The sequence below is a fragment of the Pyrgilauda ruficollis genome, unplaced genomic scaffold (assembly GCF_017590135.1).
Source record: "Pyrgilauda ruficollis isolate IOZ18807 unplaced genomic scaffold, ASM1759013v1 scaffold122, whole genome shotgun sequence".
Classification (NCBI taxonomy): domain Eukaryota; kingdom Metazoa; phylum Chordata; class Aves; order Passeriformes; family Passeridae; genus Pyrgilauda; species Pyrgilauda ruficollis.
This window is the reverse complement of record NW_024510544.1, coordinates 462,715-481,275: the sequence shown is the minus strand read 5'-3', so window position 1 is coordinate 481,275 and position 18,561 is coordinate 462,715. Positions and strand designations below refer to the sequence as shown.

The 18,561-nt window shown below is 58.2% G+C and overlaps 1 protein-coding gene across 1 annotated transcript; it reads right to left on the bottom strand.

The window, feature by feature from the left end:
- Positions 1 to 875: 875 nt before the first annotated feature.
- On the bottom strand, positions 876 to 10,029 carry SLC5A11 (solute carrier family 5 member 11). The gene is made up of 15 exons (XM_041490298.1): positions 10,000 to 10,029; positions 9,311 to 9,415; positions 9,074 to 9,133; positions 8,638 to 8,742; positions 7,300 to 7,405; positions 6,195 to 6,275; positions 5,601 to 5,739; positions 5,422 to 5,428; positions 4,909 to 5,044; positions 4,492 to 4,599; positions 4,083 to 4,233; positions 3,746 to 3,914; positions 3,447 to 3,662; positions 2,288 to 2,423; positions 876 to 1,090 (listed from the first exon to the last, which is right to left on the bottom strand). Exons 1-15 carry the CDS (start codon positions 10,012 to 10,014, stop codon positions 876 to 878), a joined length of 1,749 nt encoding a protein of 582 aa, XP_041346232.1. The 5' UTR covers positions 10,015 to 10,029.
- Between the last annotated feature and the right edge of the window lie 8,532 nt (positions 10,030 to 18,561).

The window sequence follows — 18,561 nt, the reverse complement described above, 5'->3', positions numbered from 1 at the left end:
TCTGCAGGGAGCCAGGGCAGCTGGGGGGCTCCAGGAGTGTGGGGTCCAGAGGTCTTGGCATCCCCCCCATCCCCATGGACTCCAGGCAGGCAGGGACCAGCTCTCACTCTTTAATGTTTCTCTGCAGCTGCACGAGGCCCAGGGCCAGTGGTGGTCCCCAGGGCCACTGGTGGTCCCCAGCCCAGGGCTCTCTGCTGGGGCACTCCCAGAAGGGCTGTGGCTGCCCAGGCCATGGGGGCTGGCCCTGGGCACCTCTGCCCTGGCACACCTGCTGGGTTTGGCTGGTTCAGGTCCTGCAGGTGGCCCCAGCAGCAGTTGTGGGGCAGGTCCCACGCCGGGTGCTGGTGCTGGTGTTGTTTGGATGTCAGAGGTCCCAGACAGGCCCATCAGCACTCACTGCACACAGGGAAGGAGCTGAACGGGCACAGCTGAGCCAGAGGCACGCCAGAGCCCAGAGAACAGCCCCTGGCCCTGCTCTGGGCACTCGAGGTGTCACTCCTGTCCCTCAGGGCCAGAGGAGCTGAACCAGAGGGAACCCAAATGGTCGTAGCTGGTTACAGAGGCATAAATAGGAGAGATTCCAGGCTTCCTGAATTCCAGGCAGTGCTCTAAGGCCAAAGAGCAAAATTAAATATTTAAAATAACCAAACCAACTTTCCTCAGCTGGTTGGTGCCGGGTGGGGTCTGACGGTGCCAGTGCCAAGTGGGCACAGCCAGGCCCCCATTAGAAATAAGGAAAATATTATGTCTTTAAAATGTCTTAAATAAAGAAATAAAATTTAGAAAGCATTAAGAATTACATTAACCCTCTGCTAATCATTAATATTTACACCAGTTAGGATTAGATGATGCTGTGGGCACTGGCAGCCCCCTGGCTATGCGAAGTACGCCCAGAGGAAGACCCCAGCACACACACACAGGAGCAGGTTGATGTTCAGGACGTGTTTCACCAGCGGCTCCTCCTCCAGGGACACCACGGGCAGGGGCTCAGCCCTGGGCAGGCTCTCAGCAGCCTCCTGCCTGCGCTCCATCCCGCAGAGCCACAGCAAGGTGCTCAGCAGCTTGGAGCTGCCCTTGGCCTCGGCTGCACCTGGAACGGGAGGTGAGGGGTGAGGAACAGGCTGCAGGAACAGCCCTGCTCTCTGCTGAGCACTGGCACCCTCCAGTTCCATCCTCCCTGCAGCTCTGAGCTCAGCTTCTGCCCTTCCCAGCAGCCGTGGTAAGGACAAACCAAACCCAAAAAGCCAGCTGCAGCTGCTTGGTGACCCTCAGGTGAGTGCTGCTCTGGTCCATCCCTGCCACACCCCAAACCTGGCTCCCCAGTGCCTCGGGACACACATCATTAAACGTGGGAAGGCAACGCTCGTGTCCAACAAGAGTGAGACTTCCCAGCAGCAGGGGAGCTGCCCCACAACTCATTAACTCACAACAGCTTGTCACAGATCAAAGGGACAGCAGCAAAGCTGACCCGTTACATAAACTGGGGCTGAGCCTGGCAAAAACAAGGGATGGGAATCACGGCTGCAGAATGCACGGGGAGCTCTGCCCGGTCCTGACAGGCACCAGTTTGAAACAGGCACATCCTCCCCCACTGCTCTGCCAAGGGCTCTGGGCTCTCCCTGCTGCTAGAGCTGATCAGAGAACACCGCTGGAAAACAGAAAGGGAATTTCATCAACATGGCTGTGTTTTCCTCCAGCTCCCCTTTTGCAGCCAGCTCTGGCAGCAGGACAGTGGCCATGGCTCTGTATCCCACCCAACCCCTTGGTTTCAAGCTGTTGTAATGCCATCCAGAGCAGGAAAAGAAACAATTCCTGCTTAGGTAAAATGTCAGGTAAAGCCTTTCTGCCCTGGACAGGAGGAGATGGAGGTCAGAGCTCGCTGTGCTCTGCAGCTCCTCCCGAGGGGCAGCTCCCAGCTCTGCCCTGGGACAGGGACAGGACCAGGGCAGGGCTGGAGCTGAGGCAAGGAGGTTCAGGCTGGAGATCAGGAAAGGCTCTGCCCCAGAGGGTGCTGGCACTGCCCGGGCTCCCCAGGGAATGGGCACAGCCCGAGGCTGCCGGAGCTCCGGGAGCCTTTGGCCAGCGCTCCAGGGATGCCAGGGTGGGATTGCTGGGGTCTGGGCAGGGCAGGGCTGGGCTGGATGATCCTGGGGGTCCCACCCCACTCAGCAGATTCTCTGTTCTTTAACTCCATCATTCTGCCAGCACACCCTGAAGCTCCAGAGTCCCAGAGGAAGGCGTTTGAAGGTTCCCTGTCCTGCAGGCCGTCGGGCAGGGGGTCACTGACCTTTGTTCCCTTCGCAGCTCTCGGGAGCGGGGCTCAGCTCCAGCTGCAGCGGCTCCTTGGCAGCGGCGGGGCCGGGGGCTGCCCCCTCCTGCCCGGCCGGAGCATCCCCGCGGGTGAACCAGGTGAGCCGGCTGATCTGCTGGCATGAAGAGCGCTGCTCAGGGCTGATCTGCTGCGGCTGCCCGGCCGAACCCCCCTCCTGCCCCGGCAGCACCGAGTGCTGACCTCTGGGACACGGCAGCTGCTCCTCCTCCACCCCACAAAAAGGAGTCTGTAAGGTGTGTGCCGAGGGGACAGCTCGGTGCCGGACCGTCCCTGGGCACAGCAGGACAGCGAGGGGCAAAAAGAACAGAAATTGTGGCCAGGGAGGGCTGGCTTGAAGTGGGGGTGCTGAGAGAAGAGGCAACAGGTGGGAAATGGTTTTTTTTTCCTTCAAATATCTAAAAGACTCATTATAGAGGGATGCTCTCAATGGCAGTGTGGATAGAGAGGGATGAGCACCACGTAAAGCTGGAAAGATTCAGGCTGCAGATGAGGAAAGCTGTTCCGGGGAGGGCAGGTGAGCTCTGGACTGGTCACACACCTGCAGGCACCTCCCTTGCTGGGCATTTCTGAGTTCAGGGCTAGTCCTGTCCTGAAGCAAGAGGATGAGCTGCTGTGTGAGCTCTGCAGCCCCCCTGCCCCTCCCTTCTGCCCTCGGGGTCCTCCTGCAGCCTCAGCACCAGGACATCTCCTGAAAACAGTCCAGCTGGCACAAACCTGCTCCAGAGGAGAGGCTCTGCCTGCACGGGGTTTCTCTTTCTGTGAGTAAAAGTGTTTCCTTGCTAAGTTAGTAAGGGAGTTGGTAAAGATGACCCAGAAGCTGGAGTTTCTTGGAAAATAGAGGGGAAAAGGCTGATTTGTCATGGATGAAACACACAGGCTTGAACTTAGCAACAGCTCTTCCTGGAATCTACTCTTGACCAGTGTCCAGGGTGGGATTTATGGGTCCCAAATCAGAAAGAGCAGCAAAGGGGCTGCAGCAGAGGAGGGGTCACTGCTCCAGCTGTGCCATAAACCCAGAACGAACAGGGGCTCACACTGCAGCTCATTTTCCCCGGGGATGCAGCGTGGGGCACCCAGGAAGGCTCCAAGGGAGCACGGGGAGGGGGACACGCACCATTTCGGGGGCCGGGGGCTCGGTGGCCAGGCTGACCAGGAGCACGGTGAGGGTGGTGATGGCCCCCAGCACCATGGAGAAGTAGAGGTAGTGCATGTACTTGAGCACGCCGGGCCGGCCGTCGGGCTCCCCGCAGCGCGGCTCGGGGAAGGCGAAATCCAGCACCAGGCGCACGGCGCCCAGCAGCAGCCCCACCAGCAGCCCCCAGAAGGCACCCTGAGGAGGGAAGGGAGGGAATTCTGTGCTGCAGCAGAGCCCAGCAGGCTGCAGGGCTGCTCCTGGGCCGGCAGAGCCCGTACCTTCTCGTTGGCTCTCCTCCAGAAGCAGCCCAGGATGAAGACCACGGCCACGGGCGGCTGCAGGTAGGAGCTGATGGACTGGATGTAGATGAAGAGCTGCCCGCCCTGGCCAGCCTGCACCAGGGGGATCCACAGGATGGACACCACGGTCAGCAGCAGCACAAACACCCTGGGGGAGACAAAGCTCAGATCAGCTCGGGGTGACCGAGGTGCCCCAGCACCCAACAGCCTCCGCCGCAGCCCTGCCCCAGCTGGGCAGCGTGCTGTCAGCTCAGCAGCTGTGCCCAGCTGTGCCTGGCACCCAGGCTCCCATCCAGCTCATCCCAGTTCTCCCCACCTGCCCACGATCATCAGCTCCCACTCGGAGCAGCGGGGCCTGAAGTGTTTCCAGAGGTCCATGGTGAAAATGGTGCTGGAGCTGTTGAAGATGGAAGTCAGGGAGGACATGAGGGCTGCTATCATCACGGACATCATCAGGCCCCTGAGCCCTGGGAACGAGGAGAGGCACAGCCACCCTGAGGAACCCTCAGAGGCTCCGCTGCAGGGTGGCCTCGAGCTCTTCGGTGGGCTAGAACAGACTTTTAAAACTGGTTTTAGCTCCAATTCAAAATGACAGTGATAGGTTCACCCCACACAAACCCCAAATGACAGTTCCAGGTTATTTGCCTCTCTCAGCTTCCCTCCCAGCTGCCTGTGGCTGCCACGTGCCAGCCCCTCCAGTGCCAGAACCATCACCAGGCTCTTACCTACGGGCAGGAGCTCCAACACCAGCTTGGGATAAGCAATATCAGAACAGCCAGAGGGGTTGCCACAGATTTTTTGGCAAATTTCTGGGTCTGCACAAGCCACCAGATCTGAAAGAAGCAGCGTGGAGTGAGAGGCAGCATTGCCAGGCACAGCAGTGTCTCTGAAGTTCCTCTGCTGAGTGTTGTAAATTGATTTCTAAGGGAGATCCTGGAGAGCCTGGGGGGCTTCCAGCAGTGACACAGGGGTGTCTGGGGCTGCTCTGGCAGGATCTGCACCCTCCAGCTCCTAACTGGAAGGACATTTCTTCGTGTGTTGGCCATTGGATGCACTGGAGCCTCTCCCTGGTTGAGGAAAGGCTTCTCCAGCTCTGCAGCTGGCCCAGCCAGAGGCAGGGAGGAGATCCCCCCAGCACTTACCTGGGAAGAGAACCCGGCTGATCATGCCTGGCATTACCATCATAAAGAGGGGCAAAATCTTCAAGTAGGAGGTCATCAAGGAGCCTCCTTTGGCGTGGGAGAGGTTTTTGGCAGCGAGGGACCTCTGAACAATGACCTAGGAATGAAGGAATGGCTTTGGTTGGCTGCCAGCAGCAGGAGCTGGCTGGGATGGAGGATCCTGACTTTGATCTCCACTGAACTCTGCGAGTCTCACAGGCTGATCACAGAGCCTGGCTGTGCCTCTGGAGCCTTTGCTTTGGATCCTGGCTCCTTTCAGAAACACAGGCACTGCTTTGTGCCAGCCCAGCCCAGCCTGGGGGGACCCTGTGTTGCAGGGCCTGACCCCCACCTACCCAGCCCAGGATTTCCATTCTTCCTGCTCCTGTGGAGGAGCCTGGCCAGGGAGCAGGACAGAGATGAAATGGGCACAGTCAAATAAGAGAGCAAGAAAGCACAGCTGGAGCAGCAGGAGGTGTTCTGGGGCTGCAGGACCCTGGCTCTGAGGGGAGCCAGACCCCGGGAAAGGTGAGAAGAAATCCACAGGTGGTTCACAAGGAACAAAAGGATCAAGTTAAAAAGCAAAAAAAAACAAACAAAAGACTTCTTTATAGGCTGGGATTAACACACAAACACATTCTTATCCCTTTTTCCATGGAGATGATTACTAATACTTAGAGGTGACAGGGTCTCGGAAGATGTGGAAAGCATCTTCCCTGGGCAGGCCACAGCTGCTGTTCTCCCTGCGGATGCTGGGAATGGCATCAAAGTATTTTGCCTGTAAACCTTCAAGGCCACCAACTTCAATAAAACCTGAAAAGGGTCGTGAGAAGCTGTTACTGCACCCCCCCAGGTCAGGACTCTGATTCCAGCCTCTGTGGGTGATGCTCCACGAGAATTCCTTAAAAACCAGCAGCTCTCTGTTCTCCCTCTGGGCTGGGGAAGGGCAGATGCTGCTGGCTGGAGCAGGTGCTGCCTCCCCTGTGGAATCACAGAATCCTGCCGTGGTTTGGATTGGAGGGACCCTAAAGCCCACCCAGTGCCACCCTGCCATGGCAGGGACACTTTCCACTGTTCCAGGCTGCTCCAAGCCTTGTCCAGCCTGGCCTGGGCACTGCCAGGGATCCAGGGGCAGCCAGAACTTCCCTGGGCACCTGTGCCAGGGCCTGCCCACCCTGCCAGGGAAGGACTTCTCCCTAATTTCTCCCCAATATTTAACTGGATGAGGCTTCTGCCACCGCGTGACAGAGCCCCAGGAAAGCACTCACTGAAGACCATGAGGGACACGGCCCCGACGAGCATGATGAGGGTCTGCAGGGCATCCGTGTAGATCACAGCTGCCAGGCCACCTGCAGAGCACAGAGGCACAAACTGGGCTGAGCTGGGCTGCTTCTGCCACAGCGCTGCAGCACAAGCTGAGCCCCGAGCCTGGCTGGGGGCAACCTTGGCCAGTGACTCCTTGGAATTCCTCAGGATTGGAGTCATCGTGAGTCACCATTTTGTCACTACAAGCCAAAAGCAGAAGTAGTTCTACGGGGGAAAAAACATGGAAAAGCTCTAAAACAAAGCTTAAGCTGAAAAAGGAGGAGGGGAAAAAAAAAGGGAATGTGATTTTTCATCACTGGGGGTGAGCAGTGGGAAAGGAATAACCTTTATTTGTCTGGGGTTTCTGCGTGGCTGTTTTCCATTTGGCCACTCCTAAGCCCTGAAAGGGCATCCAAGCCCGGAGTCTTTCTGCATTACACAGCTCATTGTGCTGCAAATCCCTCACACCTCCGGGAGCCCCGGGAAACAGGGGAAATGCACCCTGAGAATGCCTTCCAGAGCTTCTCCCTGAGGCAGAGCGACCTGCACCCACCTGGGGCAGCCCCTGCGGAGCGTTCACTTACCCTCACCGGGCAATTTCTTCTAAAAAGGTGAATTTCCTATTGCTTTCCCACCCCAGTATCATACTCATGGCAAAACCAGGCAGCTGTGGGGCAGGACAGTGCATGGCACAAATCATGGAGTCCTGGAATGGCTTGGGTGGGAGGGGACCTCAGAGCCCACCCAGTGCCACCCCTGCCATGGCAGGGACACCTTCCCCTGCCCCAGGGTGCCCCAAGCCCTGTCCAGCCTGGCTGGGACACTTGAATGGCTCAGCTGGCTGGGCAGGACAGGGACAGGGGAAGGTCAGGGACAGGGGAAGGTCAGGGCAGGGACAGGGGAAGGTCAGGGACAGGGGCAGGGTCTGGACAGGGAAGGGACAGGGGCAGGGTCAGTGCTGGTCAGTGCAGGGTCAGGGTCAGTGCTGGTCAGTGCAGGTCAGGGTCAGTGCAGGGTCAGGTCAGTGCTGGTGAGGTCAGGTGAGGTCAGGGTGTCCCCAGCACCCACCAGACACGGTGTACACGGCAGTGATGGCCAGCAGCCCGGCCACGGCGATGTACAGGTCCCAGTGCAAGGCCTGCTGGATGAACAGGGCCCCGGCGTACATGTCCACCTGCAGGACAGCAGAGGGACTGTCACACGGAGGGGACAGCGCTGTCACACACTGAGGGACAGCGGTGTCACTGTCACACACTGCAGGACAGCACTGTCACTGTCACACACTGCAGGACAGCAGTGTCACTGTCACTGCAGGACAGCACTGTCACTGTCACTGCAGGACAGCACTGTCACTGTCACACACTGCAGGGCAGCACCACCCAGCCCCTCCCAGTGTGCCCATTCAGCCCCCAGCCCCCCTTTACTGGGACCAGCCTGGTTTGTTCATGGCCCCCCCAGCCCCAGCTGCCACCCCAGAGCAGGAGCAGGGCCATTCCTCAGCAGTTTGTCATTGCTGCTGGTGACAGCAGGGGGGTGGCAGGGCTGTCACGAGAGGGGACGTGCCCAGCTCTGGGACGAAGGGTGGGGTGAGCTCCTCTGTTTCCCCAAGCCCATGGTGGGGGAGCTGGACCTCATTTGTGCCCAGTGGAAATTCCCCACCAGCAATACGGGGTCGTTTGTAGGGCTGTGGGGAAAAACAAGTGTTACAGTGGTGTCACTGTCACACACTGCAGGGCAGCACTGTCACACACTGCAGGACAGCACTGTCACTGTCACACACTGCAGGGCAGCACTGTCCTCTGTCAGAACCTCTGGCAGGTTCAGGGGCAGGGTCGGACCCCTCTGGGACAGGAAGAACCCCAGCAGGGGTCTGTCTGCTTCATGGATCCGTGCCCTGGCTGGCAGTTAATGAACAGCCACCGAGCTGTTGTGCAAGGCTTGGTTCAGTTATTTATTCAAACAGGTGCAATAAAGGAATGAAGACTTCTCTTCCAACCCTGTCCCATCTCCTCCATCCTGCCATAGCAGCACCTGGTGTCTGCACAGGCAATAAATGTGCAAAGGGGAGAAACTGGGGGAGCTGCCAGGGGTGCAAAATCTAACAATCACCACATCCACCCTCACAGCCCCACCTTTCCATGGACTATTGCTCAGGACACTGACACAGCTTTCCCTCCTGCTGCAATAAGCATTCAGGTGCTAACTGAGCAAAAAAAGAGAAGCTACTCCTTTTTGTGCAGGTTCTATAAAAATAGAGCCTCTCTTCCTTGGGTGTTTTGATCACAAACCTTTCTGTGCTCATCCAGGCAGAGCCACTCCTTGCCTTTCTCAGCCTCACTGCTCAGCACACATTTCCAAAGCAAATTCAATCCAACCCATTTCCCTTTTTCTTTTTTTCCTACTCACAGATATTTTGGTGAAGATGTAGATGAACAAGTAGAGAATGGCCAGGAATATCTGAATTCTTTTGCCTCCAAAACGTCTCTGCAAATACTCCGGCATGGTTGTAACCTGCGGAGGGAACGGAGTGAGGGAAGGTGGGACAGCCCCTGGGGCACTCCCGGAGCTGCCAGGGGCTCCCCAAGGAGCTGGGGGGTGTTTGCAGTGGGACAGGAGCAGGAGGGCCCCGGGGCTGCCCTGGGCTGGTGTTTGGCTCTCTGCGATGCTGCACAGGGCTCTCCACCAACCATGATCCATCCATCCATCCATCCATCATCCATCCATCCCTCATCCATCCATCCATCCATCCATCCCTCATCCATCCATCCCTCATCCATCATCCATCCATCCATCCATCCATCCCTCCATCCCTCCCCCCCAGGGACAGCCAGCCCACACCTACCCCCGAGGCAATGTAGATGGGCAGGAAGAGCCAGGCCAGCACCAGCACACAGAACATCCCCTGTGGAGAAAGGGAGGGAAGGGAAGGGTCAGACTGGGGCCCCGGGCTGGGCTGGCACAGCTGTCCCCACAGCTGGGGACTGCCAGCCCCGCAGCAGGACCGGGCTGAGCCCCGCTGTCCCCCAGGGCAGGAGGGCAGGGAGGGCAGGGAGGGCTCTGCCTGCCTGTGCCCACTCACATTCCACTCGTAGGCTGTGGCTGCAATGCCCGAGGCAGCTCCCGAACCTGCCAGGCCGATGAAGTGCCCGCTGCCCACATTGCTGGCAAACAGGGATGCACCCACCTGGGGAAAGGGAGAAATCAGCTCTGGCCCTGGCACAGGGGGCACAGGGAGCTGTCCTCACTCCTGGCTGCAGAGGACTTGGAATCCTTGTCAGCCTCTGCCACCTTCTTCTTTTCCCCACAGGTTCAGTGGCCTTGGCACCTCTCTCCAGCTTCTTGCACCATTCACTGCCCATTTGTGGGCATGTTCAGGACTATCCTGCTTCCAAAGCATCCAATTCTTGTGTGTGAGCAGAGAAGGTGAGGGGAACAGGTAGAAATGTCAGGTTGTGCCATCAGCACCTGCTGAGGGACCAGCCCAGCCCAGAGGAGACAGCCCAGCCAGCACAGGCTCAGCACAAAGCTGTGTCCGTTCTGGGGACCCCCAGGGAATTCTGGAAATCTCCAGAAGCCTCCAGGTTTTGTCAGGCATTGGGCTGGGCCTCTCCCTGCAGTCTCAAATCCGGGGGGGAAAAGCCAACATGAAGCTGGCAAAGCACAGGAGCAACTTCTGGTTGTTTATTCCTGTTTGGAGACGTGGGCAGTGCCCCAGCAGAAGTGCTGGTGCAGCACAGGGCCCTGGGCAGGGGGGACAGGGGTACTCACAGGCCACCAGACCATCTGTCCCCCGGCGAGGAAATAGCCCTTGACGGTGCTGCGCTGCGTCTTCCACATGGACTGCGGGCACACAGAGGGGCACGGGCTCAGGGCTGTGCCCAGGGACGGCCCAGCAGAGCCCCCGAGCTGCCCTGGGCTGCAGCAGAAGGCTTTCCTGAGGGACACTACTGCTGGAGATCCTGGGGCTGCCCCAGGCAGTTTTCCATCACCTCGGCCCCTGATGGAACGTTTTGGGTAAGGAGCAAACTTGATCCCTCCAGGGCAGAAGGGAAGGAAAGCGGTTTTGGGCAAGAACTGCAGAATCCTGGGTATCAGGAGCAGTCAGGAGGAATGCTGGGCATTGCACGTGTGACTCCCCTTGCCCAGAGATGATCCGTGCAATACTCTGAGCTGTGCACCATATCCAAGGGAGCAGCTATTCCCTCTGCCTCCTGACAGCCAGGCTGTCACAAAAGCCATGCCAAAGGATGTCCTTCAGCCTTAATTAGACATAGACAGTGTTCAGAATTTAAGGAATCTGCTGTCAGGACCCCTGTGGACAAGCACAGGTGATTTATGGGACAGCAGTTCCTTCCTGGATGAACAAAACATCATTGTTAGCAGCAGTTTGTACTCAGCCAGCCTCTTCCTCAGCAGGGTTCTCAAAACCTTGGCTAACACAGGCCTGGGCCCTCCCCAGGGACAGTGAGGGCACTTCCCAGGCTGAGGGGAGGACAAGGACCTGTAAAGTGCCCCCTCCAGCTGTTCAGCTGAGTCCAGGGGAAAGCAGCCCAATTCCAGCCCCGTTTTTCAGCCCAGCAGGGCACACGGGGAGCTTTGGGGGTGTCTGCTCACCCAGAGCCCCACGGCGAGGACGAAGAGGAAATAGAGCACGAGCACGGCGATGTCCACGGGCTCCAGGGTCTGCTGGGGGAACACGTCCCACGAGGGGGTCACAGAGGCCGGGGGCACGCTGGTGGGCTCCATGGCTTCCTGAGCACGCCTCTGTCCTGCCGCACACGCCTGTGGAAGGATGGGTGCATGGCCAGGGAGAGCCCCAGGCGGGAGGGACTGGGCTTTGAGGAGCTCAGGGTGCTGAGGAGCTGCTGCCAAGCTCTGGGCAGGCTCCTGTCTCTGGCATCTGCCCCAGGCAGGAGTCCCTTGCTGTGATGGGGAGGAGCTGCCAGCGGGGCTGGTGCAGTCCCTGGGTGCTTTTCTGACTGGTGAGAGTTGGGGGCATCAGAGAGAAGGTGAAAGCAGCTGGAGCAGCAGAGAGGAGCAGAGCTGGGGGTTACAGCCAGCCTGGCAGCAGGGCAGGACTGGCCCCAGAGAGGAGCTGCTGCCAGAAACGTGTCCCTCACAAGCCAGCAGAGTGTGGTGGCACATGAACAGCCCCAGCAGTGCTGGCATTCTCCTCCTTTGCCACAGCAAGAGCTCGAGCCCTGTGCAGAGCACTTGGGTCTCCTCCTGAGCCAGGGAACTCCGTCCCCTGCTCCTTGTCAGGAACAGAGACTGGCAATGTGCCACCAAGGAATCCAAAACCCCATTTTCTTCTCCAGAATCGCCTGATGGTGAGGTGTGGCAGCACTGTGGGGTCCCTGAAGGGCTCCCTGGAGCACCCCCTGCTGCTGTCCCTTGGCAGAAGGGGCAGGATGAAGGCCAGGCAGGGAGGTTGGTCGGATGTTTGAATTAATGCCGTTCCTCCCCGTTTCCTCCTTGCCTCAGTCAGGCACACTTCGAGAGCAGACAGGAGGTGAGAGGCAGCCGAGGCCACCTGGGCACTCCCTGGCTCAGCAGTGGCCACAGTGGGTCCCCAGGGAGCCCTCGGGGCAGCACAGAGCAGGTTTGGGATCGTTCCTCTTACCCTGCTGAGCCGAGGAGAGGGTTCCCCGGGGAGAGCAGCCACCAGCCCCGGTGTCACCGCACACCTGTGCCAGGTGTCTGCTGGTCCCTTCCCGCGCCTCTGGCCGGCTCCTTTGGCCTCTCCAGCTCTTCTCAGGGGACACTTATAGGCTGTCCCCTGCCACAAGGCTCGGGAGGTGTGGCGAGGTGCCGGGACAGCCGGCACGAACGCTTGCACCACAAGCGGTCGGACGAGTTCTTCCTCTGAGCCGAGGGCAGCAGAGCCAGGCCGGGGCATTCTCCTGTCCCACGGACTCCACAACACCTCTGTCCAGCTGTGCAGCTGAGCTGGACCTGCCCTCAGCTCGCCTGTGGCCTGGGGACTTGCCCAGAGCGTGCTGCCACCCAGGTGGGTGAGCCAGGAGAGAAGCAGGGTGAGGAGCTGGAGGCTGAGGAGGGCAAGGGCAAGGGTGTCCTGCAGCACCACCAGGCTCATCCTTTTACCAAAGGTCGGGCAATAAATAAGGAGTTCCCAGGGGCAGGAACCATCCCAGCACCTGCTTCCCACAGCTGGGAGCTGCATCCTGACTCTGCAGCCTCCAGCACAGGTGCCAGAGCTGGTGGAGAGCCATGATCTGGCTGAGGGAGGAGGTGCCAGCACCAGGCTGGCACTGGGGACACCCAGCACCCCAGCAGAGCCTGTTCCATGCTGTATGAGCCCCCTGGATCCCAGCTCCCTCCTGGCAGGGATGCAGGGCCCTGGTGGCCAGACCGCTGCTATCTTACCTCCTTAAGGGCCAATGTGTCTTGGCTGCTGCTGAGTTTTTACTGGCACGCTTAACCTCTAACTCGGAAAGGAAAAACAGGGTTTGGTATGTCAGCCCGGGAAGCTGCTCACCCTGCTCCCACTCCTCCAGCGTCCCCCTGGCTCCTTCCAGCCAGAGCAGGGCACAGGACCCCGGGATCAGGGAACCTCCTGAGCTGGGAGGGACCCCCGGGATCCCCCGAGTGCGCCCAGGGTCACAGCGGGGGGACAGCGGGGCTGAGCCTGCAGAGGGGTGGGCAGGGACAGCCGTGTCTGTCTGTCTGTCCCTCCAGAGGTGTGCACACAGGGACAGCCGTGTCTGTCTGTCCCTCCAGAGGTGTCGCACAGGGGACAGCTGTGTCCGTCTGTCCCTGCAGGGGTGTGCACACAGGGACAGCTGTGTCCGTCTGTCCCTCCAGAGGTGTGCACACTGGGACAGCTGTGTCCGTCTGTCCCTCCAGAGGTGTGCACACTGGGACAGCTGTGTCCGTCTGTCCCTCCAGAGGTGTGCACACTGGGACAGCTGTGTCCGTCTGTCCCTGCAGAGATGTGCACACAGGGGACAGCTGTGTCCGTCTGTCCCTCCAGAGGTGTGCACACAGGGGACAGCTGTGTCCGTCTGTCCCTGCAGGGGTGTGCACACAGGGACAGCCGTGTCCGTCTGTCCCTCCCAGAGGTGTCGGGCAGGGCCAGCCGTGTCTGTCCGTCTGTCCCTGCAGAGGTGCCGGGCAGGGGGCCAGCCCCGCAGCCCCTCCGAGCCCGGGGCACGGCAGGGAGGGCGGATGCCCCGCAGGGACGCGCCCGGAGCGCCGCAGGTGCCGCTCCCGCTCCTCCCGGGGCAGGAAAGCGCCGCGGATCCCCAGATCCCGACTCCGCCGTGGCCCAGTGGAAATTTTGCCCGTTTTGTGAATTCAGCTCACAGCCCGCTGTCCCCCGGTGCCTGGCACAGGCGGCGGCGCTTTCCTCGCCAGAGATTGTGAGGAAGGGACAGCCGTGGCATGGGAATGAAGCCGCCGAGCCGGCCCTGTATCAGCAGCGCAGCCCACGTGGCTCCGAGCAACCCGGCGGCTCCCGCTAAACGCCTCCTCGGGGGGATTCTAAAGCATTCCCGGGTCCATCCTCCTCCGGCCACCACGGCTCGCCGGGGCCCCGAGCAGCCCGGCAGAGCCCCGAACCCGACGGAGCTCCCGACTCGAGGTAGAAGCTGAAAGGGAACTTACTGCGCTCAGCTGGGTCTTATTCTGCTCCCCGCGCCGGGCACCAGCAGGGCTCTGCCAACTGACAGGCAGCTTAAATATTGCCAGAGAATCGGGGTTTGCCAGCGGAGCTGTTAACAGGGTCACAAGGAACGAGAAGGAATATTTATAGTCAAAGTTAAACTAATTGACCGAAGTTACTCTTTTGGTCTCCCGTGGCTCTGGTGAGAAGTGCATTATTTTCACTATCAGGGCTCCCGGGTCAAACTCCACGGAGTGCCATTCTCTTAAGCAATCTGTGCGGCTATGCAAGGGACACAGAACAATAAAAAATCAGGGCTGATGTCCTCTGGGGCTGACAGCCCGTGGCACAGGGAGGAGCTGACAGCCAGTCCTGTGTCTGTGTTTGTGCCTGAGCCTGGCAGAGCGCAGGATCCACCCGTGGGCTGGGGTTTGTGGCACACTGCTGAGGCTGGAGGTTAATCCCAGAACCGAGTCCCTCCCTGGGAACTGGCTGGAGTTTTCTGTTCAGCATCATCTGTCTGAAATCCCTGACAAGCCATCAGGGCCAAGCACACAGTGAGGCTGAAGAGGGACTCACAGCACAGTGACCGTGGCAGGAGCAGCCCATCAGTCCCTAGAATTGGGGTGCCCAGACCCCAGCAGCACTGCTGAGGAGCCCCTGGCTGGCAGGTGACCCACGAGCCTGATGGACAATGGGCACTGGGCCCTCACAAGCCTAATCCATGTCCCAGCCTTGATGTTACAAACAGATTTTACTGCAGGTGACCCCTAAGGGCATTTTAGCTTGCCAGGGGCAGGCTCAGCTGGGATATTGGGAATAAATTCTTCCCTGTGAGCGTGGGGAGGCCCTGGCACAGGAGAAGCTGTGGCTGCTCCATCCTGGAAATGTCCCAGGCCAGGCTGGACAGGGCTTGGAGCAGCCTGGGACAGGGGAAGGTGTCCCTGCCATGGCAGGGGTTAGGGTTGGATGATTTTCAAAGTCCCTTCCAGTGCAAACTTGATGATTCCGTGAAAAAACCAGTGTCTGTATTTTATCTCATTGTTTCCCAGTCGCAGCTCTGATGAACATAACTGTAGCTCTTTGATTCTTGCAACTGGAGAATTCAATTCATTTGATCTGTTATGATTTGGAAACCCCAAATTTTCCTAAAGGTGGATCCTGCAAATGCAGCACCAGGTGCGTGTGCTGCCTCCCAGTCTGTGCCCCCTTTTTGCGCTCAGCTGGGTCTTATTCTGCTCCCCGCGCCGGGCACCAGCAGGGCTCTGCCAACTGACAGGCAGCTTAAATATTGCCAGAGAATCGGGGTTTGCCAGCGGAGCTGTTAACAGGGTCACAAGGAACGAGAAGGAATATTTATAGTCAAAGTTAAACTAATTGACCGAAGTTACTCTTTTGGTCTCCCGTGGCTCTGGTGAGAAGTGCATTATTTTCACTATCAGGGCTCCCGGGTCAAACTCCACGGAGTGCCATTCTCTTAAGCAATCTGTGCGGCTATGCAAGGGACACAGAACAATAAAAAATCAGGGCTGATGTCCTCTGGGGCTGACAGCCCGTGGCACAGGGAGGAGCTGACAGCCAGTCCTGTGTCTGTGTTTGTGCCTGAGCCTGGCAGAGCGCAGGATCCACCCGTGGGCTGGGGTTTGTGGCACGCTGCTGAGGCTGGAGGTTAATCCCAGAACCGAGTCCCTCCCTGGGAACTGGCTGGAGTTTTCTGTTCAGCATCATCTGTCTGAAATCCCTGACAAACCATCAGGGCCAAGCACACAGTGAGGCTGAAGAGGGACTCACAGCGCAGTGACCGTGGCAGGAGCAGCCCATCAGTCCCTAGAATTGGGGTGCCCAGACCCCAGCAGCACTGCTGAGGAGCCCCTGGCTGGCAGGTGACCCACGAGCCTGATGGACAATGGGCACTGGGCCCTCACAAGCCTAATCCATGTCCCAGCCTTGATGTTACAAACAGATTTTACTGCAGGTGACCACTAAGGGCATTTTAGCTTGCCAGGGGCAGGCTCAGCTGGGATATTGGGAATAAATTCTTCCCTGTGAGCGTGGGGGGGCCCTGGCACAGGAGAAGCTGTGGCTGCTCCATCCTGGAAATGTCCCAGGCCAGGCTGGACAGGGCTTGGAGCAGCCTGGGACAGGGGAAGGTGTCCCTGCCATGGCAGGGGTTAGGGTTGGATGATTTTCAAAGTCCCTTCCAGTGCAAACTTGATGATTCCGTGAAAAAAACAGTGTCTGTATTTTATCTCATTGTTTCCCAGTCGCAGCTCTGATGAACATAACTGTAGCTCTTTGATTCTTGCAACTGGAGAATTCAATTCATTTGATCTGTTATGATTTGGAAACCCCAAATTTTCCTAAAGGTGGATCCTGCAAATGCAGCACCAGGTGCTTGTGCTGCCTCCCAGTCTGTGCCCCCTTTTCCCCCTGACTTACCACCCTGCCAGCCCAAAGCTGAGATCCTCCTTCGTCCCTTTGGCATCTTTCATGGCACCTGGAGAGTAATTACAGACCGTGGCCCTTCAAGCCACAATCAAGGCACTTAGAGGGAGGTTCCCAGGTGGTTCCACTTTGCCTGGTGCAAATGTGTCCAGCTGTGACCCACCCTGACTGTGCTCAAGCTGCTCTTTTCCTCTCTGAGGTCTTTTCCCCTCTGCTTCTTGCACAAAAGAACGAAAGCCCTGAATCACCTGAGGTTTGGAATGTAAGCTGGGATTTCCAGGGACACCATTTCAGAGGGTGGAAGTGGCACCCGTGGAGCAGGAGCAGCCAGGGCTGCCCTGCCCGAGTTGATATTTCCTTTCCAAGGACAGCTTTTCCTGTGAGGATGATCCTGGGCAGGGCTGACACGGGAATCCTGAGCGAGGCTCAAAGGTGCCAGCTCTGGGCAGGAATTGCCTCGTGTGTGCAGGAATTACCTCTTGTGTGGAGGAATTACCTCGTGCGTGCAGGAATTGCCTCGTGCGTGCAGGAATTACCTCGTGCGTGCAGGAATTGCCTCGTGTGTGCAGAAGCATTACCAGAGCCAGGAGAGCGGGGTTGTGCAGGGAACAGTGTGGGTGCTGTGGGTACATGGGGAATGGGGCTTGGGGACACCATTCCTGCTGGGTTATGGGCTCAGGAATGGGGAGTGGGGCTTGGGGACATCATTACTGCTGGGTTATGGGCTCAGGAACGGGGAATGTGGCTTGGGACATCATTACTGCTGGGTTATGGGCTCAGGGACACCATTCTTGCTGGGTTATGGGCTCAGGAATGGGGAATGGGGCTTGGGGACATCATTTCTGCTGGGTTATGGGCTCAGGGACACCATTCCTGCTGGGTTATGGGCTCAGGAACAGGGAATGGGGCTTGGGGACACCACTCCTGGTGGGTTGTAGGCTCAGGAATGGGGAATGGGGCTCGGGGACTCCATTCCTGCCGGGTTATGGGCTCAGCCCGGCTCTGCAGCTGTGGCAGCCGTGCTGGGCCGGTCCCTGGGGGCAGGAGGAGTCGGAGCACTTCAAATGGAATTTCGGGATGGGTCAGGTTGCACGGCAGCCTTGCAGGTCGCCTGACCCACCCTGCCTGCTCCCTGGAGCGCAGCCCCGGGTCCTGTGCAGCATTTCCAGGTGGTTTCGGTGCCTCCAGGGAAGGAGGTGACGTGCCCAGCCAGGGACACTGTGGGTCACTGTGCACGGAGCTGTTCCAGGCCCCGGGGAGCTCCGGCAGGCTGCTGTGAACTAGCTGAAGCACAGCCCCTGATAGGGAGCTGCTCCTGTCTGTCTGTCCGAGTGCCACGGGAGATAAACGCCCCAGGACATAACTCAGCCCCAGCCAAGAATTCTTTTTCAGAGGGAAACAATTCACTGGCTCATACAGTTCACTAAATGTTTTCTTCTGAAGGCTGGAGTTAAAAATCCGTACTATTTTAAGAATTTGCTGCTCATTTGGATCCCTCCAGCCTGGATGCTGTGGTGCAGGAAGGTTCTTCTCCACACCAGCCCCAGCCCAGCCAGGTGAGACCCTGCAGGTGTCAGAGCCAGGATTAACAAGTGCAGAATTCCTCACACATCACCAGCAGCACTTCTGGACAGAAGACAGAGGCCTGTGCAGTCAGGAGGCAGAAGGCAGTAGCTTTATTTTAGGAATAGCACATAGGCATTGGGCAGAGACTGAACTGTGAATATACATCATCCCGTTATCAAATCATATCACCAGGAGTTCTGGCTCTTTGAAAATATTCACATAAAAATACCAAAGGGATCGGAGTTCTAACTATTTCAGAAAGTTACAACACATAGCAAAATCTATGTACAGCATCTTCTGTCAGGACAGTTTCAAAAGAACCTCTGGTGGTTTAAATATTGGATATGTTTTTTTTTTAAAAAAAAAGGAAAAAAAATTAACGGGATGCAGTGTGCAACATCCAGAAGGGAAAGAGGAGCAGGGGGAGCGTGGCCCTGTCCTGGACCTCTGGGAACACAAGGCTACCCACTACCTGGCACTTAAAGCTGTACAAACGGAGAACACTGGTGAAAATATACTTCACTCTCTACAGCAGGGTTTAAAAAAACACCCAAACCCGGAGATCTGAGGGTCGTGAGGTGTCCCGTAAATAATGCACCGGTCGGTGATTGCGTCCTGGAGCCGCGGCTGCAGGAGGAGCCCTTGCGCTGGCCTGGGGACAGGGGGGACACGGGAGGGGCCGGGGGGACACGGGT

What these genes read in the sequence shown, in the direction of transcription:
- SLC5A11 (XM_041490298.1), bottom strand. An exon ending in ACATCTTCACCAAAATATCT is followed by an intron (nt 7,406 to 8,637) that starts GTGAGTAGGAAA and finishes GCTGTCCTGCAG; the next exon opens with GTGGACATGTACGCCGGGGC. An exon ending in TGCCGTGTACACCGTGTCTG is followed by an intron (nt 6,276 to 7,299) that starts GTGGGTGCTGGG and finishes TGTGCTCTGCAG; the next exon opens with GTGGCCTGGCAGCTGTGATC.